At 32.9% G+C, this 23,132-nt stretch overlaps 1 protein-coding gene and 1 pseudogene across 1 annotated transcript in view; one reads left to right on the plus strand and one right to left on the minus strand.

The window, feature by feature from the left end:
* VPS26A (VPS26, retromer complex component A) overlaps positions 1 to 23,132 on the minus strand; it is a 30,096-nt gene that overhangs the window by 1,864 nt on the left and 5,100 nt on the right. Inside the window, exons 2-8 of the mRNA XM_006915563.3 lie at positions 21,169 to 21,318; positions 10,822 to 10,897; positions 9,686 to 9,842; positions 8,949 to 9,113; positions 6,605 to 6,711; positions 3,914 to 3,982; positions 1,526 to 1,668 (exon numbers count right to left, since the gene is read on the minus strand). Coding sequence (XP_006915625.1) covers positions 1,526 to 1,668; positions 3,914 to 3,982; positions 6,605 to 6,711; positions 8,949 to 9,113; positions 9,686 to 9,842; positions 10,822 to 10,897; positions 21,169 to 21,318 — 867 coding nt within the window. The remainder of the gene's footprint in view (positions 1 to 1,525; positions 1,669 to 3,913; positions 3,983 to 6,604; positions 6,712 to 8,948; positions 9,114 to 9,685; positions 9,843 to 10,821; positions 10,898 to 21,168; positions 21,319 to 23,132) is intronic.
* Positions 8,397 to 8,515, plus strand: LOC112482836 (annotated as a pseudogene).

A 23,132-nucleotide genomic window follows, 5' to 3' on the forward strand; every position in this document is an offset into this window, starting at 1 on the left:
CCTTTCTGCCAACTCTGCTCCCCCGCAACCAGCACCCATGCACACCACCACTACTACCATCAATCCCATCTGGCACAAAGTTCTAGCTATTACTGATTTAAAGAATTCTTAAAATCCTTTAGTTTGCTGGTCCACTGCCTTTATCCAAGTTCAAGCCATTGTCACTTCAATCTTAGATAATAAAATACCTTTCTAGTAGATCACTGCCTCCACTGCCTGAGGCCCCTTTCAAATCCATCCTTCCTATCACTACCAATAGTCTAAAACATTGCTTGGATTGGTCTTCAGTAGTTTTCAGCACCTCCAGGATAAATCTCCAACCAGGCATTCAAGGCCCTCCATAACCTTTATCCAATGTACCAATATCACTCTCTTGCCTCCCTAGACGTGCATCCCCAACCAGCCAAACTGAGTTACTCTCTGCCTCCAAATAAACTTACCCTACATCTTGCCCTGTGTATTGTTCAATTCTCTATTCCTCAGTCTATCTAAATCTGACCCTAACTAATCCATCCTGAGATCTCTTCTAAATTCTTAAAATTATTTGCTTCAAAGTCATGACAAGTTTTTGGTTTTTTTTTGTTTTTAACATGTCAGAATTTAAACATCTAAATGAACGTCCACGGGAAGCAATATAATTCACTCAACAGGGCCACAATATGTAATTGATTTGGAAATTATAAATTTTGTACAATCTATTTTGAACTTGTAAATGACCTATGTTTAATTACACAGCATTATTAGTGTAATAAATTTTCTTCTAAATTACTGTCAAACTATTGTTTTCTGTTAATTTTTTTCCCTGATATATCTGCAATGTGAGACCTTCGAGGACACACCATGTTTATAAAAGGTAGTTTTCGTATTCTTCACAGCACTGACCAATTTTCATTCAAAATTCACTAAAGGTTTACTTTTTAAAATGAGAACAAGTTTATGATAAACATTTTCCATAAAAAAGTATTAGATCTGGGTCATCTGATGGACATTTGTAACAGAATTGTTTAATAAGGAGAAAACAGAAACCCCGGAATCCATCAAGTTAATGAAGTCATTAAAAGTGATAATGGAAATCTATATTTGTTGATATAGGAAAGATATTCAGAATAAGACACGAGTGAAAAAGCAAATTAAAGAACAACATGCATTATATGATCTAAACACAAACTGTCTGGAAAACTAATCATGATGATGGAATTTTTGTTGACCTTTACTTCATTCTGTTCTTTATTGCCTGATTTTTTATTATTATTATTATTATTTTTTAACAAACAGCAGGTACTGTTTTTAGAACACACAAAACTTTCAAGAGAAAAATTAAAGCCCTGCTAAATTATAGCCCATTCTGGAGAATGCCTGAGAAGAGATCTATCACAGCACAATTCCATTCATGCCTACTTCCTTACCATACTCTCAGTGTTCACTTAGTCACCCCCTTGCTCCAGGATAGTAAAGCTTAGAAGAGTCTTTTCAAGTATTTTTAGAACTGCCATTAAACAGAATACCAGCCTAGGTGGCACCATACCTGCTGCTTGAAGTACCTTCTGTCTTCCTCATCAACAAGGACTAGATTCAAAAAGTACCTTACTGAAAATTTTTTGTTCACATCTCTCATTGTTGGAGTTGGGTCATATCCTGCTAAAAACAGTCTTATTGGAATTGATTCACCTGGGAAAAAAAGCAATTTCCATTTAATTCTAAAAGATTATTAAATATAGTCACATAACACATATAGAACACTATATAGAGAAAATACTAATGCCTCAGTTCTTCATGAGATGGCAGCATAACAAAAACTTCAAACCAGGGTTTCTCAGCCTTGGCACTATTAGCATTTTGAGCTTGTTAATTCTTTGTGTGGGTAAGGTCCTGTGCACTGTAGGAGGTTTAGCAGCACCCCTGGCCTCTACCCACTAGATGCAAGTAGCACTCCCCAAGTGTGACAACCAAAAATGTCTCCAAGCATTGCTAAATGTCCTAGGGGTGAATGATAGGAGGGACAGCAAAACTGCCCCTAGATGAGTACCTCTGCTCTAGAGCCAGAATGCCTGAATTCTAATCCCAACTCTGTAGTTTACTGGCTATATGACCTTGGCCAAATCACTTAACCATTCTGTTTCAAGTTTCTTATCTGTGAAATGAGGAATACCAATAATATTCATCTTTTAGAGAATTTGTAATAACTATATGGGTTAATACTGTATATAAAAATCTTAGGAAGTTTACCATAATATCTAATCATGTGTGTAAATGTTTGAATACTTATTACTAATTCATCCACAGGAACATGTTCAGAATGATGACTCTTCTTTGTTACCAAAAAGACTGCCATTCAGATTCTCATGGCTTCTCTTACCTAAGGGTAAGTATGTGCATATTCTGTTTGGAATCTTTTTATGTAATACTTTTCTTATGCATATCTATTTCCTGAAAGATAGATATACAACCCATCAGTATACATAAAAATTTGTGGCTGCTGGAATTTTACAAAGTTGCATAACATAAGAGTACACACACATGGGTCTTGGAGTCAGAAAGACCTGGCCTCAAATCCAACACTGCAATGATTATTGAAGGAAACCAGAATATATCACTACATAAATGCCTCTTTGACATAAAAATTATTTTGAGCTGTAAGCAATTAAGAAGCAGCAAAAGCAGAAAAGGCTCCTCCTTTTCTGCCTACAGGGAGATATAAATTCTCCTTTTACTGTAGAGATTTGTCAGCCCAGGGGTGGTACCTGCAAACAAACCTTACTCCACTGGTTTTCTTTCATGTATTTATCTTCCACAGTTTTCCATCCTTGGAAACCTAAAACTACTTTCCTTTGTCTAGTTGTTTCTCTCCAAATTTATTGTTATTTTTAAAGATACTATATAAGATGCTGAAATTCTAAGCTACTGCTTTGAGTTACTTTTTTTGTGGTTTCTCCTGCATGATATGCACTGCAAACATTAAACTTTTTCTCTTACTAATCTTTTTTGTTAAACAGTCCTAATTGAAAATCTAAGATGGGTAGAAGTAAAGTTCTGCCTCCCCTAACAGTTTTTTAAAAAAATTTCTTTGCATCTTGGTTTCATCTGTAACATAAAGGATACCATCACTCTACTCAAAGGGTGGTAAGTAACTTTAAAGCAGCGGTCCCCAACCTTTATGGCACCAGGGACCAGTGCTCCAATGAGAATCTAATGCCTGATGATCTGAGATGGAGCTGAGGTGGTGATGCTCGTGCTGGGGAGCGGCTGCAAATACAGATGAAGCTTGGCTCCCTTGCCCACCAGTCACCTCCTGCTGTGCAGCCCAGTTCCTAACAGGCCATGGACTAGTACTGGTTTATGACACAGGGGTTGTGGACCCCTGCTTTTGAGAACCCGAAAGTAAAATGCCTCATCTACAGCTGGCACTAAATAAATGGTAGCTACTTTTTGAAGTAATTACTAACAGAGAAAAGCCAAAGACATAAATTTAAAATGATAAATACTGGCTTCATTATCTTACACACTGAACATTATCTAGTAATGGAACTACTTACTTTCCTTGGGGATACAAGGATTCTAGAATCCCACAGGAATTAATACTCAGCTATACTGTACCTTATGTTCAGCAAGAATAAAAAAGATCTACAGAAATGAACTATTATGAAGACAATCAAAGTATTCCCAATTCAGAACTAGAAGACAGACATGTCTTCTAAATTCTAAATTTAAACTGAGTAAAAAATTAAATCTTATTTCAGACTATTAGTCTTCTCAGTATTTATACAAAGATGATCTTAAAAACCATTATTGTTAGAATCATTTTAAGAATTCACAAATATTCTCATACTGAATAAATACTTTCAAATTAAACTGCCATGAACACTGCTATCTGCATTACCTGTAACACAAAAGAAGTAAGTGAAAAGTGTGTTACCTTTTACTGGTGCGCCATCCATTATTTCATATTTAGCGATTGTTTCTGTTTCTGTTGTGGTACTGGGTCCTAGTGAAATAATGTAAATGATATTAACTTAAATATTTCCAGAATATAATTTCAAGTCTTATACCTTCTTCCTATTTTCCTACTACATCATTTTAGTACTAATTTATCTTCTCATTTTATAAAAACGTTGATCATTCTTTTCTATTTCTCGCTCTACACTCAACATACTTAACACTTTATACATCAGAACATTACACTGACATGCTAGTAATGTAGCACTCAAACTGTCTTCTCTTGGAGTTATTTAACTTAAATATAAACAAAACATCAAACTGAATACTTAACTGACATATAGTTCTTTCAAATTTGGGGACTTAACCCTCTACAAAATTATTTTGCAAACCAGAGACATTTTAAAAAGTCAATAATGTGGTAAGTGAAAAAAGTATATCAAAACATAAAGTAATGATCCCAATAGTGTAAAATATAAAATATGCAAAGGCTATTGTCTATCTGTTCTGGATGATGAATACAGATTATTTTTTAAACTTTCTAGAATTGAATAAAATTTTTATACTCAGAAAAGATGTTTAAGTAAACAATTTGTTTTTAAACAACAAATGAAAACCTGAAGTTTGGTTTTAATGTCTTTAAATCACTTAAACTTATATTAGCAGGTAAAAAAGGGAGATTAAGAAATCATAGACATTAATAATTATGACTACCAATTACAAATTCTTAACAAGTGTTGCCGAAAATTATTTTCAGCAAAAACCCAACAAAACTACAGAGGACAAACTAAATCTATATGCTAATTAAAATTAAAAAGCAATTATGAACCAAGAAATTATTTGGGTGCAATTGATCAGTCATTTGGAGAAAAATAAAGTTAAATACATATATCTTACATGATGACAAATTCCACATGATTTAAAAATTTAAAGAAAATCTCCAAACTATAATGTATTATTTTAGTAGAATCAAGAACAGAAAATTATCTTTAGAACCGCAATGTGAAAAAGGCCTTTATAACTGTGGCACAAAACTCAGAGTCATAAAAGGAAAAACTAATTAATTTGACTACATAAATATCAAGAATTTCTACATGGCATAAACCACAACAGCAAGATAAATTGGGGAAAGTTTTTCTGCTCTTAACAGAAAAAGGGATTGATTTCCCTAATGCATAAAAGAGTTTTTACAAATAAGAAAAGGCTTGTAATCCAACAGCAATGGAGCAATGGATATGGATAGGCAGTTTACAGAAAATAAATAGAAATGGCGTTTATACACATGAAAAGATGCTCGCCCCTCACTCAGAATGAGAAAACTAAATTAAAACTACAATGGGGAAGTTCTCCTAGCAATCAGATCAGCCAAAAGTTTCATAACATTGTGCTGGTGAGAACAGATGAAAAAGAGGCACTCTCTATATTCATTGCTGGTAGATGCAAAATGTTACACCTAATGAGGACAAACTGATAATATCTATCAAAATTACAAATGAATATACCCTTCTAAACAGCAATTCCACTTCTAAGAGTTTATCTTGTGTGTGTGCATGCACACGCGCACACACACACGCAAAAAAATGACATTAACAACTAAAGCACTGTTTGTAATAGCAAAAGTCTGGAAATAACAGGTATGTCCACCAATAGCAGACTGGTTAAGTTCCAGTACATCCACTGAATGGCATACTATAAAAAAGATGAGGAAGTGTTCTTTCTTATATACTAATATGGAAAAACCTCTAAGATATTAAGTGAAAAATCTAGAAGGATTTTAAAACTTATAAACATATTACTTATGGGTAGCTGGAGTAGAGAAATAGGACACTTTTTACTGTATAGTCTTACACTTTATTTTTGAACTATGTGAATTTATTGCCTACAGTAGTCTTCAGTTTCAGTTACCTGTGGCAAAACCACAGTCTGAAAATATTAAATGGAAAATTCCAGAAATAAACAATTCATAATTTTTAAACTGCTTGCTGTCTGGTTAGTGTGACAAAATCTCACACCGTCCTGTTCCATCCCACCTCAGGCATCAATCATCTTTTTGTCCAGCATATTCACACTGTATAAGCTATCTGCCCCTTAAGTTACTTAGCAGCCATATCAGTTATCAGATCAACTGTCATGGTACTGCAGTGTTTGTGTTCAAGTAACCCTTACAGTAACTAACACTATGTCACAATGCCTATGTCATTAACCTCACATCATCTCATCACTAGGCACTGTATCATCTCATATCATCACAAGAAGGGGGAGTATACTACAATAAGATATTTTGAGAGAGAGTGAGACCACATTCATATAACTTTTATTACAGGATATTATTATAATTGTTATATCTGTAGTTACTATTAATCTCTTACTGTACCTACTTTAGAAATCAAACTTTATTATAGATATGTATGTACAGAAAAAAACATAGTATATATAGGGGTCAGTACTATCCAGAGTTTCAGGCATCCACTGGGGGGTCTTAAAATGTATCCCTCATGTAACTACTGTATTCAAAAATCAATTTTTAAAAATACATAAATGAATAAGTTTACTGCCAGAATTATTAAGTATCAAAGTTAGTATCTAATGTGGATGTTTATTTCACATTGAAATGATATTTTAAAATTTCAACTGAAACAGAAATTATAATTCAAATAGTCTTTCAACTTACCAATTCCTGTGATCTCTTTTTTGATCAGTTGTAGCTCCATGTGTTGGATTTTTATTCTTACTAATAAGAAGTAAATTTTTCCAACAATCACATCCTTTAAATGATACCTTTGGGGAAAGAATATATCTCACTATTTAAAAAACAAACAAAAAAGTGAAATATGTCCTGAAAAGCTTTATTAGACATCTTTAGATACCTTAACTTAGACTTCTTATTTACCATTCAAGAATACCACTTGACTATTTATATTGTTTAATGTTCCCCTTTTTCAAAAAAGTCTTAATAATTTTACAGTATGTGCCACTTACTGACAGGGATATGTTCTGAGAAATGCACTATTAAATGACTTCGTTGTTGTGCATACATCATAGCATGCACTTACACAAACCTAGATGGCATAGCCTACTACAGACCTAGGCTATATGGCATTCCACTGCTGTATATGCAGTCTGTCATTAACTGAAACAACATTATGTGGTGCATAACTGTACTTTAAAAATAAGGCATCAAACTTTTACTTGACCATCAATATACCTCAGAAGAATTAGCTTGATTTTTGTCCTCAGAGGTTAACTTAGTTTCCAAAGAACTTAAGCATGAAAAATTAAGATGTTTATGCTTGAAATATCCATTTGGTGTATGGAGATGTTTTTGAATATTAAATACTAAAAGAGAATTTAGTGTCATTATGACTCCTAGGGCTAGAATAGTGCAGCTAACAAATCACCTGGCTTCGAAGAGAGAACCCCGAGTTGTTTGTTGCTATTAACATCTAATAATCAAAGACCTTTCCTAGATAACTTGAAATGAAGTAGTATTAAATCTTAGAATTCCTACACTACCCAGGGGCTTTTTAGCTTTCACCCAGGTTTGGATTTCAAAATAATATCCCAAGAGTTGATTAATGCAATTATGTCAGTCTGAACGGAGGCTTCTAGTGAGAAGTTTTTAGGTCCTTAACTATCTGATAATTTTATCAATAATATAATGTAAGACTCTGAAGGCATGTATATCACATTTTCAGTGAGATAAACGGGGGGGTGGCAACTAATAGAAATCATGGAACAGAAGAGTGCACGGGAAGGGGATAAATGAGTATACATCCATTTCTTCAACAAATAAACTTTAACAAAAAAATAGGGGGAAACCTATAAATGAGATTTAAGAGTCAAACATTTAAATGCAATGCATTTGGATGCACTGGATTTAGACAAATCTTGTTTAAATACTGATTTGAAGAAATCATGTGGAGAAAAAAATATTTATGAAACAATTAGGGAAATGTGAACACTGACTGGATATGTGAAGATATTAAGGAATTATTTTTTTAGATATAACGGTATTGTGGTTATATTAAAAATTATACATACTTTTTATGAAATTTTATGTCCGGAATTTTGCTACTGAAGTGTAGGGCTGAATACAGACAAATCTGATCATGTGTTGTTAACAGCTGGAGCTAGGCAATAAGTACATGAGGATTCATTATGCTAGTCATATACTTTGGAATATATTTGAAATGTTCCATAGTAAAGATTAAAAAGGCATTAAACAATAAACAAAAGAGCCTATTTCTGTAAAAATATGACATATATAAACATATATTCCTTCCTGTCATGGAAAAATATATAAGAGGATATTAACTGTGGTTAAATGGTAAAGGTGAAAATATGTAAGATTTTACTTTCTTTGCCTTCTCTACATTGTCAAAATTTTCAACCATGAAAATGTATTTATTGCTTATGTAGTCAGAAAAAAAGTATTTTTGTTTAGTTTTAAAGAGGTGACCAATGTCTACAGCCATGCCTCCCTGAGCAAGCCCAATCCCGTCTGATCTTGGAAGCTAAGCAGGGTCGGGCCTAGTTAGTCCTTGGATGGGAGACCACCTAGGAAGAGCAGGTGCTGTAGGCGTAAAAAAAATAAAAAAATAAAGGATTGTAAGCTGACAAGGTCCTTGCAATCTGTGAGGTCAACCAAAGGTTGCCTCACCTTAAAAAAATAAATAAATAATAAAAAATAAAAAAATAAGGTGGTGACCAAGCTAAAGTGATATGATGCCAGTAAAATAAATTTTTACCGACGTAAGGAATTAGCTGCCTTATGAGATGGTAAGATCCTCTACAAAGTGGCCAGAGACTTATCAAGAACAGAAGATGAATGACACCTGCACTGAGTCAGATGCCAGACCAAACTCCTAAAATTTCTTTCAGCTCAGATTCTGTTGGTCTCTTAACATCAGATTAATGTCAATACTATCTTCACTTTGACCAATTTACAAACACTTGAAAAGCTTTCTTATTAATTTTCCCTGAACATTTAAATTATGTTTGTGAAAAGTACTTACTTTGATTTATTATATTCAAATTCTATGTGTAGACAATCTTCAATGCCCACTTCCATCTTAATAGAGTTGTTAACATCAGGATAGGTGGCAAGCTGGTGAACAATAAGATCATATTCTTTTACCAAGTCTGTCAATCTTCTTACTATTGTCACTTTAAGAAAATACCTACAAAGTTAATGGAGAGGTAAGTTAAATCTCCTATGATAAATTTCAGTGTTTTAAAAAAGCAAACATTAACTGCAACTCTGCTTTCTTCTCCTGAAACTCCTTTGTAATCAATTTCATTTACTTCACGAAAGTTCTAAATTTTTTAAATAAATGCCCCCCATCATGAAAAAAAAAGTTCAATTTTAAGAATAGTGTACATACTTTTTAGATAAATTTACAGTGCCACTATCAAGCCTACTGAAGGAAATCTCTCTAGATCAGTCCTTAACCATTATACTAAATGAGATCTGTTGGGAAACTAATGGATTTAGAAGGTAATTCCATTTACACAAAAAGTGAAGTACCTAAGGGATGATTCATAAAACTTTTCGTAATAGGTTCTCTATATCTATAATGCAAGAAAGCTCTTATTACTTCAGATCATCATTAGCCAGACAAAACATTTTTTTTTTTTAATCTTAAGTCTTCCAGCCCAGAATTATAATTAGAAGTTTTAACAAGACATTCAGTAGTAACCATTACTTTCTGGTTTGGACTATGTCTACAATTTCTAATACACTTATTCATACCTCAAGCGAACATTGGCACCGATGTAAGATTCATATGGCTTTTCAACTTGCATAAATTCAAAATCATAACTTCTGCTCTGAGTCAGTTCTCCAGGTAAGGCTAGTTCTTTCACTAGGTTTACAAATTCGTGAGTATTACTCTTGTCATTGAAAAGTTCTAAGAAAAGAAGCAAAAAGACCAATTACGTTTACTATCATTTCATTAAAACCTAAATTTCTACCTCCAGAGAAAATAAAAATGAATTCATCCCTTTAAATGTAGTTAGGGGCTTGCCCAATATGAAGCCATTTTAAAAGACACATTCCCAGCAATTATTTGAACTCCCTTCAAGGCAAAAAGCATTTTGTTGTTTTGCTTTAGTTAGGCAAAATATTACCTTGATAAAACTATAATATGTAAAAGACTAAAATCAACTACCAATTAGTTACTGTAAGTTGCTCAAGTATAATTTCATCCAGAATAGATACGTAAATAAATACACACCCATCCAAAGCTTGATACTTTAAAAATGTAAAGTAAAATTTAGAAAGCTAGGTTTAAAACTAGCTATGTATACAGTATTATAAAGACCTATTTTTTCTGAATCTACAGTACCAAAAGATTTATGCAGCTAAACTCCTGTTAAATCAAGAATGTCTCTGGAAATATATGTATGGAAATGTACAAAGGTATACTGATGTAAGTCAAGAATTACACCTTTCTTTTTCATATAAAATTTTCTGTTCATAGGTGAGTCTGGCTACAGGCACTCACTAGGTTAGAAAGACAAATGGCATGGGTAATTAGAAAATGACAGATGACGGTGACATGTAATTTTGACTAAAGCTGATGAAAAAATGTAGGCAGATGGAAATTTCAGTGAGTTAACTAATTTACCTTAATTATTTTTCAAGGCTGGTAGCTTACATAACTCCTTTCATTTTTAGTAATTAATATTAAAGGCAGAATGAGTCAAGTATCATTTAATATAATTAAAGAAACATGATTTAATTTTTGTGAAATAAATGCTTTCATTATGCAAAATCAATTCCTTCCACAGAGCTAAGCTCTAATTCAATTATTTAAGTACAAAATCCAACCCTCTTCAAACTTGGTTACCAAAGGGAAAAAAAAGTAATACTATTTTAAAACTCACCAATTTGACCTACAAATTCAATTCTAATTCCTTGGTGCTCTAGCCTCTTTCCAGGTTGCTTAAAGGCTAGGTTTACCTGCCAAAACATGAAATTGTAAGAGAAGTTAATCCTTTGAGTGGGCCTACGAGTAAATTCCTTCCCAATGAATGCAATGTATAAGTATTTCAGGTATTCATTTCTGAAATTTAAGACAACATCACACACCTAGATCATGATGACCTTATAGAACCAGAGAAAGTATAACTTACTCGTATACAATCACTAATGAACCTATCACTTAAAGTATCCGCTTTGTTAGGAAGGAATTCTTTACAGCTGAAGAACTATAAAGACTCAATCAAAAAAAGGGGAAAACTTTCAACTATTTGTGATTCAACTAAAGTGATTTCTGGTCAAATAGTTAAACAATTCTACAACAATAGCATCTTAATGTAAGGTAATCACTAATTTCAAGAACTAACCTAAAAGATCACTTTCAGCGTTTTGTAGCCAAAACTATATTGTTATAATTCCTAACCTTAAAAGCAATGTTTATTGCCTTTTTTCTGCTACTCATCCTAAAAACAGAATGTCTAAAGTATTGTGAGTATGATTTATCTTATATACTTCTGAATATAATCTCAAATTCTCCAAATTCATTTCTGCCAAATAAAAACCTTAATTTTATAAATTTTTAATTTGACAAAATATCTGTAATGTACATACATATTGAAAATCAAATTCCAAATGTTTAAGGATTATCTAACAAAAGGATTATCACTTCCAGGTCTACTGGTAAAGTGTCTTTAAAGTTTCACTTTCAAACAATGCTTCTCAAAAGATAAAAAAAATCAAGGACCAATAAAAACAGAGGTCTAATTACTTCTGCTTATAAGTTATACAAATTAAAATATTCACTCTTTCATATCTGTAACCAGGATGAGTTAGTTACTTGCCTTCCAAATTAATACCTCGGAAAAAGAAGTAAATAATTAAATTGTGGTACACCATATGATGGAATATTACTGAAGTTTAAATAAGGTCAAAGAATTTTTAATGATGTGGGAAGATGTGCATGACATGTTACGTGAAGAAAGCATGGTGAAACTGTACATAAGTATAATGCCAATTATATTTTCTAAAACTACAGAAAAGAAATACTCTTAGCAGTTACCTCTGGAATGTACAATTATGGGTAATTTTGTTTTCTTTGTAGCTTTAAGGTTTTTTGGGTTTTTTTTTTTGTTTGTTTGTTTTTGTAATAGGCAAGTAATACTTTCAAAGTCAGAAGAATACTTAAGAAAATAAAAGGTAGTACTTAGAGATGCGTTGCATATACTAACAAGTTGAATTTTAGGTTTGAGCCACAAATAAAACAAGCGTAACTCCCAGCTGTTTCATATGCCAGGCAGTAATTAGAGCTATTCTCTAATTTGTACTAATAAAGCACACAGAAAAAAGTATACTTTAAATAATGTCTACTGGGCAACAGTTTATGAGAATGCCTGTTTGAACATAGCTATATATATATTTTTTAATTTACAGTTCTTCGAAAAACACTTTGAAACCACACTATTAAGGTAGAAATGAAAGCTGTTCTGTTTTCTCACCAAACTGCCTAAATTCGCAATGTTCCTTCATCTCCCACTAATATTGAAATACAGTTGCTCTTAAGCCTAATGCAAGCTATTCTGAAATCTGAAGGATCCTAGAGTTAGAAGGCATAATTAAGCATTTTGGTTTAAAAACTATTCTGCAAGGAACATAGAAAAATAAATGAAATTATGACAGTGAACACGGTTAAAGAATTTTAACATCAACTCAGGTATATTTTTATTATAATTTCAAACTGAAAAGTTGCAAGAACAGCACAAAGAAATCCCACATAAACTACTCAGATCTAGCTTATGTTTATATTTTGTCCAATATGCTTTATCATCTTCTCTCTATATATGCACACAGATGCATTACATACATGAGTTTTTTTTTCATAACCAAGAATAAGTTGGAGACATCACGCCCCTCTACCCCTAAATACTTCATGTATACCTACTAAGAAAATATAGTTTGGCTTACATAATCAGTGCAATTATAAAATCAGGAAAGTTAACATTCCATAGTCTATATTAAAATCCCATCGACTGTCCCAATAATGTACTTTATATCCTTTTTCCCTCTTGTCCAGGCTCCAATCCAGGATTACACATTACAGGTAGTTTTTATGTCTCTTTATTTTCCTTTAATTCAGAACATTCTTTAGTAGCTGCCTTTCTTGACCTTGATGCTTTTTAAAATCACAGGTCAGTTATTTTATAGAATGTCCCTCAATTGAAGTTTGTTTGATGTTTTATCACAATTAGACACAGCTTATGCATTTTGACAAGAACACTACAGAAGTGAAGTTGTCTTTCGCAGCATATCTTATTAGGAAGCACATGATGCCAGTTTATTCCAATACTGGTGATATTAACTTTTATCACTCTACCAGGTTTCTCCAATTTAAAGTTACTATTTCCCCTTTGCTATTTTTTGTTCCTTATTTAATTTTTCCCTTTTAAAAAATTTATCTATTTAAATTAGTTTCAAGTATATAGTACATTGGTTAGACATCTATACAGTTCATAAAACAAGCCCCTCAATGGCTCCCTTCCTCCTCTGACCCTCCACCTAGCCATCATATTAATGCTAACTGCATTCCCTCTGCCTTCCTCCCATCCCCGTGACCAACTATCAACTAGTAATCTGTACTTTTTAACTCCTCACCCCATTCTCCCAACCCTCCAACCCTCCTCCCCTTTGCTATTAATAAGTAATTTGAGTAGAGAAACTTGAGACTATGAATATGTTTCAAAGGCCATGAAAACAGAATGTAGGCAAACAATCTATACATAAAATATATCCACTGCTCTAAGAAGCCTATCTTACATTTATAGTGAGCACCCAGATATTTGTACATTATTATTGCTGGATATAATAAGTTTCCAACTGCTGCTAGAAGAATATGGTCCTTATTCATACTGATGAAAGATACCACAATAATATTCCTTGATTAAAGAACTAATTATAAATTCCTATAATCTCAGACTAAACACATGCCTTTGTTCACTTCTGCAACAAGAAATACATGCAGAGTTCACTATAGTTGGCTTGTCACCAGTACCACCACTTCGAGACAATTTACTCATCACTGACCAATCTAAAAGAATGACCTGGTTAAGAAATTATAACTTATGGACGTGGTTCCATAGTGTAGCTGTTAGCACGTCTGCTTTACATGCAGAAGGTCATGGGTTTGTGCCACAGATGGAGCCATGGACCATACCCTGGGTGCACCAGGCCCCCAGTACACTCCATGAGCATGTGGGAAGAGACGCCCCGCCTTCAGAAATCCAGTTCTTAAGGGGAAACAGTAACATCCATAGGTCAGGAGTGCAAGTGGAGGGGGGTAAAATTAAAGAGGGAAAAAAAATCTGTACCTCAATAATTAAAGTCAGCAAGACTCAAAATTACTCAGAAGGCATAGTGATACAAGCTGTATTTTAAAAAGAGGAAACCTAGGTTATATTCTTAAAGTTTAAATAATTAAGGATACAGTCTAACTGTCCTGGCCTTAAGGAAGATTTGTCACATGAACCAAAGCAGTTAATATTCTAAGGATAAAAAGAACCTGAGCAAATAGCTTTTAAGAATGTCTCTATTAATATGGTGATAATCTAAATATTTCCCCAGTTGTCTTATGAACTACTTTGAAAATTCTCAAAAAAATTTTGACAGCAATTATTTTAACTATAAACAATATTGCTACAATAGTCCTAAGAAAATTCAATGTGGAAAGAATATCCTCTTCAATAGTGCTATAACAATTGAATATCAACATATAAAAAAATGAAGTTGGACCCCTACCTCACACAATATACAAATATTAACTCAAAATGGATCAAAGACTTAAATGTACAAGCTATAATTACAAAAGTCTTAGAAGAAAACATAGGTGTAAATCTTCACTACCCTGGATAGGCAATGGTTTCTTGGATGACACCAGAAGTGTGAGCAACAACAACAACAAAATAAACTAGACTTCATCAAAATTTAAAACTTTGGTGCTGCAAAAAAACACCATCAAGAAATTAAAAAGACAACTTATAAAATGGGAGAAAATATTTGCAAAACATAATAAAGGACTTGAATCCAGAATATATAAGGAACTTTTTACAACTCAACAATAAAAAGACAAATAACATAATTTTAAAAAACGGTCAAATAGGAATAGACTCTTTTCCAAAGAATACATACAAATGGCAATAAGCACACAAAAATATGCTCAATATTATTAGTCATTAGGGAAATGCAAATCGAAATCATTATGACATACCACTTCACATCCACTAAGATGACCATAATAAAAAATACAATCATAATAAAGTATTGCCAAAAATGAGAAGAAACTGGAACCCTTATACATTGCTGGAGAGAACACAAAATGGTACTACTGCTTTGGTAAAATTTGGCAGTTCCTCTAAAAGTTAAACAAAGTTAACATATGATCCAGCAATTCCACACCTAAGTATATACCCAAGAGAAATGAAAACATATATTCACACACAAAAAATGTTCACAGAAGTACAGCATTATTCATAACAGACAAAAAGTGGTCATCCAAATGTCCTCAACAAATACACTTGATGAATGGATAAAGGGAATGTGTATATCCATATACCACATGGATAGATATTTGAATAGTAATCAGCCATAAAAATGAATGTTTTGATATATGCTACAATATGAACTTCTAAAACATTATGCTAAATGGAATTAAGGCACAAAAAAATAAACTTTGTATGACCACTTATTGAAATATCTAGAAAGGCAAATTTATAGAAAAACAAAGTAGACTAAAGGTACCCAGAGACTAGGAGAAAAGGGAAATGGGTAGTTATTGCCTAACGGGTACAAAGTTTGATTGGGATGATGAACAAATTTTGGAAACAGTGGTAATGGTTGCATAACATTGTGAATGTAATTAATGCCACTGAACATGCTAAGTGAAAGGAGCCAGACACAAAAGGCCATATATTTCATGGTTCCATTTACATGAAATGTCCAGAATAGGCAAAACCATAGTGAAAGAAAGCAGATTTCTACATTAGTGGTTGATAGGTAGGTGCTTAATCCATTTGAGCTGCTATAACAAAATACCACAGACTGGTACTTTATAAACAATAGAAATTTACTGTTCACAGTTCCTGGAGGCTGGGAATTTCAAGATCAAGGCACCAGCAGATTTGGTGTCTGGGGAGAGCTCGATTTCTGGTTCACAGACAGCTGTCTTTTCACTGTGCTTTTATACGGCAGAAGGTACAAGGATTTCTCGGGAGTCTCTCTTATAACGACACCAATCTTATTCATGAGAGCTCTGTCCCTATGACTCATCACTTCCCAAAGCCTCCACCTCCAAATACCATCACACTGGAGAGTAAGTTTCAACACGTGCATCTTATAAGGACACAAACATCCTGGAACCAAGGGGATAACTGCTAATGGTATGGTGCTTCTTTTGGGGTGATGAAAATATTATGGAATTAGTGGTGATGATTGCACAACTCTGCAAATACAATAAAAATCACTGAATTGTACTTTTTAATAAGGTGAATTCTGTGGTGTGTGTATTATAACTCAATAAGGCTATTTAAAAAAAAAGAAAAAGTATATGTCACAAATAGATCAATGGAATAGAATAGCAAGACTGGAATAGACCCACACAATCTCTTATTTATGACAAAGGTGATACTGCAGTACAGTGGCGGGGAAAGAATGGCTTTTCCAATAAATGTCCTGGGTTAATTAGATATCCATATGTTAAAACTATCCTTGAATCCTATGTTACACATACAAAATCAATTCCATGCAAACTGAGGATGTAAAAAAAAAAATTTATAAAAGAAAACAGGAGAGTATCTTCATGATCATTAGGTAGGCAAAGACTTCTTACTTCTTAAATAGGTTACAAAAAGCACTAACAAAAAGGAAAGTTAACATTTGTAGTGTGTTAAAATTAAGAACTATTCATCAAGACGCCATTAAAATGTGAAAAGTCAAGCCAGAAAGCATGAGAAAATCTTTACAATGCACATACAGAGGAAGGATTCTATACTGAGAACACAAAAGATTCATCAATAATATACCAAAAAAATCCTCAACATCAATAATTAAAAAGTTGACAGAGTAGAAAAATGAGACCCCGCCCCCAAAAAAAAACTTTAATAGGCAATTCACAAAAGATAGTAAAATGGCCAATAAATATACAAAAAGTTGCTCAACTTTATTAGATGTCAGGGAAATGTAAATTCACACCATGTCAATCAACAGAATGAGACAAATAGCCACAAACTGGGAGAAAATATTTGCAAAAGACACATCTGATAAAGGACTGTTATCTAAAAACAAAACAAAGAACTCTTAAAGCTTAATAAGAAAACAAACAATCTAAATTTTAACAGGTACTCACAAAGAAGTTATACATTTGGCAAATAAACATGAAAAGATGTTCAACATCATATTATTAGGGAATTGCAGATTAAAACTATGAGATGCTATTACACACCTATTATAATAAACAAAATCCAAAACACTGATAATACCACATGCTAGCAAGGATGAAGAGCAACAAGAACTCTCATTTATTACTGGTGGAAATGCAAAATGGTAGCACTACTTTGAAAAAGTTTGGCAGTTTCTTACAGAGCTAAAGACAAGCTTACCATACAATCCAGCAAGTGTACTTGTTGGTATTTACCCAAATGAACTGAAAACATATCTATACAAAAACCTGCACACAGATGTTTATAGCAGCTTTATTCATAATGCCAAAGACTTGCAAGCAAACCAAGATGTTACTCAGTAGAACAATGAAATATTATTTGGCACTTTTTAAAAAGATATGAGCTATCAAGTAATAAAAAGACAGAGGAACCTTAAATGCATATTATTAAGTGAAAGAAGCCAACCTGAAAGGCTACATACTGTATGATTCCAACTATATGACATTCTGGAAAAGGTAAAACTATGGTAACAATGAAAAGATCAGTAGTTCTGGAAGCAGGGAAGGAGATGAATAGGAAAACAAAGAGGATTTCTAGAGCAAAAAAAGTACCCTGTATGATTTTATGATAGGTATATGTCATCATACATTTGTCAATATCCACAGAATATATAACACCAAGAGTGAACTCTCAGGTAAACTATGGATTTGGGTTGACTATGATGTGTCAACATAGGTTTGTAGGTTCATCCTTGGTTAAACAAAAATGTACCCTTTTGGGAGAGTGCTGCTGATGATGGGAGAGGCCATGCATGTGTAGGGGCAGAGGGTATGTGGGAAATCTCTGTAACTCCCTTTCAATTTTGATGTAAACCTAAAACTGCTCTAAAAAAAAAAAAGTCTTTTAAAAAATCTGGGGAAAAAGTATGCATACAGCAGCTCACATGTCAGAAGTATCATAAAAAAATTTGTTCTTGCTTTGGATGAGATGTCAGACCTCCCAGGTCTCCAAGACTATATATCATGTATTAAGGACTTTTATGTAGAAAATCCTACAATGTAAAGCCAAGTTTGGAAACCAATGATTCAGTCCAACCTCAATTTACAGGTGAGATCCAGAAAGTTAAATGGCTGCTCAGAGTTACCTAAGACAGTGGTAAACTTAAGGCTAGATATTCCAAACTCTATCCCAATGATCTTTTTTTTGTACTCAGATATTTCAGAAAACCTAGACTGGTGTGGTTAAGATTTGTTCTTAGTGATCCATGCTGGGTCACAGATAACCAATGCTTGTTTTCTTTTAAGCTTTCTTTTCAAAGTGCTTATAAACCATATTTAATAACCTATTCTAGAGGTATGCCAGAAATCAATAAAAACAAATTACAAGAGTAGCAAAAAAAGAAAAAAAAGAGAGAAAAAGAAAACTAGACATCATGTACTCCCGGATGAAGACACACACCATCACCGGTATTCTTGCCAAAAGAATCAAACTTGAGTCTGATCAAGCCTCTGGATCCAGCTGCCAATTTACAGGCAATAACTGTATCATGAGTACGCAATCACAGAGAACTCTACAGTTCAAATGGCCCAAGTCCTTCAGATAAATTACAAGGAAAAGAAAGGGATGAAGAAGGAATCTGAGAGTAAAAGAGATTTTAAAGCTGTATTTTTTTTTTAAAGGAGCAAGACTAAACAATTAAGAAACATGGGAAATTTATTCTTATAAAAGTCAGTGTAGTGGTTACTTTTGAGGGGAAGGGGCTGTAATAGTGATGGAACATACAGCGTGGCTGGCAAAGATCTTCTTGACTTGAATGTGACTACAAGAAAGTATGCCTTATAATTTTTGTTTTGTGTTGTTTTCTATGTTTTATTTCACAATAAAAAGGTTAAAAGTGAAAAAACATCTCAGGTCAATAAATAATCAGATTCCAGATATAATATCTTTTGAGCAAAATATTTACCTATAAGAGATTTATCATTTTTTTAAAGGTACTCTATAGTTAGGTCTACATACAAGCCCTAGCAATTCTAAAAATGTACTTTGAATACCAGCTATTTTTTTAAAAACCACACTGAAGTAGTTTTATTTCCTTAAATATTCCCTTCTTCCTTTATTTATCCCATAAACATTAGCCATGAACTCCCAATTGGCCCAGATGACATAAGATTATTTTAAACCAGTCAGGGAATGTTCCCTACTACACTTAAAAACAGTAAATAAACAAATCAAATACTTAGTGAGAGCCTATTATATAAACAAATTATAATGTACTTTAAGGAAGCACAGTCTGATTCTCTAACCATAAAAAGCTTTTAACCCAGAAGGAGATTTACTTACTTGTCAAATCTATAAATTAAATATCTGAGATATCAGCAGGTTCAATCTCTTCCTGGAAAGAAGACTAGATTGATATTCCTACCTTCTCCAACTCCAATATATTAACAAGTCTTCTTTACCATAGACCAAACACTATTTCCTTTACTCTTCTTTCACTTGACATGTTCCATCCTTTTAATAATTCTCGCTCTCTTTTTGGCGTCTTCTCTTTCCATTTTTTAAGGAAGAGTACCAGAAAAGCAAAGTTGAAAACCAAAACATTTATTTCCGATATGACACTAAAACAGCAACAGAATTTGGCCAAAGACCAGAATAGACAATGCAACAGAATGGTAATAAACCTAAGTCCGACCTATCTAGTAACCAAAGAAATGCTAAATATATCATTTTGGCTATCAAAATAGCAAAGATTAAAAAGTGATCATATTCAATGTTACTTTGGGAGAAACAAGACATTATAAGTGGACATGTGACTTGATGCAAATTTTCCACATTAATATGTATTAATACCCTGCATGTCTTCTGGTCCAGCAACTCACTTCCAGGAATTCACTCTAAGGAAATAATCTTATCCTAGAGAACTTTGGAGAAAAATTTATGTATACCAAAGATATGATGATAGGTTACAAGACATCTGAAAAATAAAAACTACTAATTATCCAATAACAGGGAAAAAGTATGCTTAATATACTACATATACAAAAACATTAATTAATGCACAGACAAGGGAGAAACACACTCAGATTTGGACAGCGAATTCTTTCTATATGATGGGACTATAGACATTTCCTAAACTGTCTACCATGTGTCTATACTACTTTAATAAGCAGAGGCAAAACTCTCATATTTTACATTGAAAAAATTATTTCACATGTTTTATAGCTTGATTTTGTCTGTGATATTACCATTCCTCAGTATCATAGACTAATGATTATTGATCATGTTCTCTAAGGTATAAGAATAATCTTATACATCACTTGATAAGGAAAAGGGGAAAAAGTGAAACATTATAGACGGTATCACAAATGTATCTGACCACTCACAGACACGTTCAAAACATACTTAAGTCCTCTAGGTACAAAGAAATGAGAGACACAATAGTAGTAGTGCAGAGAGATAAGCTACAAAGAATGAGAAACTTTTAGAATGGTATACTAGAGAATTATCCTTAATCTCTATAATTCAAATTTATGTTACAGGAGAATCAAATTTTGCATAGATTGCAGTTCCATTGATGAAACTGTCTAAAGCTAATCAAGTGCAGATAGTCACAAAATTTTTCATGCAATTTAGACTCTGCCCCTGCAACCCTTCCAGTTTAAGAATCTTTCCTGTAAATGTTCTAATGCATCGAGGATTTTAGCTGACCCTCTGAAAAAAAAAATCCATCTGTAATAAAATCTTTCAAATTCAGAAATAGCACAAACCACTTTGATGACTACTTTTGACATCCTAAAACTACGTAATTCTCCCAAACAAATGATTTACCTTTCCTGAAACAGATTCCCCATCATAGAAAAGATAGTGTTTTTCTACTTTTCCATCTTCAGTTTTCATTTCCGCCATCTTCCTGGTTTCCCCATCATTAAGGACAACATCGATCTCACAAATGGGACCAAAAAAGCCACCAAGAAAACTCTGAAATAAAAGAAAAATGCTCATAATTATCATGTTTTGTCAGCCACTATGTTTTGTAATTCAAATTTAACTATCTATAACCTACAGTTAAACAGACTGCAGATCCGTAAGGAAATAAGAACATATCAAATTCTACATCGAAACTAAAATTTAATACACCACTGTGTGTACAGTTAATACTATACTGTACACTTATAATCTGTTAAAAAGATAAATTTGTGTTATGTTTTTACCACAATAAAGAGACAAAAAGAAAACTAAAATTTAAACATGCAATAATTTCAATCATTTCCATAGGTACCACTATAATCACATACCAAAAATCTAAAAACTTAATTCTTAACATCTGGATTTAAAAGTTACCATTAGTTATACCTCTATGAGGTTCTTAGAGCAGAGCTCATACAATCCAAATTACTTATACAAATCCAAATGCATTATTACAACGTATTACCTCCTGTAAAATCTGCTATATAGGTCTGAACAGCATGTGTTACATTGTGTAAGCTCTTGAAATAAAACTGGCTCTAACAGAGAGGAGTAATTAAATTTCTGTAAATTTTTCCAAAGAAAATGTGTAAACCTATTCTTTAAATCCGAATATGACAGAACATTAGTGACAAAGTTCAACTGCTCATGAATGTCAAAGCATATTAGTAATAATACATAATCCATTAGCAATTCAAGTATCAGATATAGTTGTGGATTATTTTTTTCACTAATGAAAGCTAGTCTTCTAGTCTTTTTAAAAATTTACACAGAGGGGAGTCTCGAGAGATGAGAGGGTGTAATGACTCTCTCCATGGCTGTATCCATGTGGGCACTGTCTGCCAGCCATAATCCACTCCCCCCACCAAATGCCACAGGTACTAAAATAGACAAGTGCCTTAAAACAAGACGTTTCTAAAAGGCAAGCAGAACTATGAGACTGTGAGAAAGAAGACTGAGGTGGAGAGAAAAAGCTCTAAACATTGTTGAACAGCTTTTAGAAGAAAATATTATAGAAGAATTCTTAAGGGAGTATGTATGTGTTCAACTGACAAATTATTACTTTTGTACAAGATCTTTAAATCTATGTAACCTGAAACTTTCTTGCATTACTGAAATCTCTGAATCTGTTCTCAGTCATCACATGCAGGAAATACGCTATATAATTCATGCATTTTAAAATAATCAATGATGCATTCTTTGTACAATGACTTTAAATGCTTAATGAAAAATATGTATTTTACCCCTTAGTAGTTGTTTAACCAGTCTGCTAATCTCACTTGTTTTTCATTATTTGCACTAATGATACCAATGTCTTTTTCATATTCTATATGTTGTCCTATTTTAATAACAGATTATTTTTGTTAATGTAGTTCCACTAATTTGGATACTCTAAAACCTGAAATATAGATCCTTTATTTTAAACATAACAAGAAAATTATAATCTGGACTAATTTCTGCTTTAACAGTTTTATTGCATTAAAAAAAATTTTTTTTTATTATGGTGACATTGGTTAATGAAATCCAGTAAGTTTCAGGTGTACTGCATTAAAATTTTGCATGGAATTTCTATTATATCCTCATAATCCTTAAGAGAAATGGAAAATTAAAACTCAGAGCCTCTACTGCAAAAATAATTCTTAGTGTGGCTCAGAGACTTTTCTAAACAAGAGGAATATAAATATGACAATATTTAAATTGCTATAGGTAAACTGCATCGGAATCTGCATACATGACTCTAAAGACAAACACAATGCAGAAATGCTTTTCAGTCCCTGCAAAAACAGAAAAACTTCAAAAATAATCTCGAGTTGAGATTATTTGAA

This window comes from Pteropus alecto, unplaced genomic scaffold (genome assembly GCF_000325575.1).
Source record: "Pteropus alecto unplaced genomic scaffold, ASM32557v1 scaffold155, whole genome shotgun sequence".
NCBI classification, from domain to species: Eukaryota; Metazoa; Chordata; class Mammalia; order Chiroptera; family Pteropodidae; genus Pteropus; species Pteropus alecto.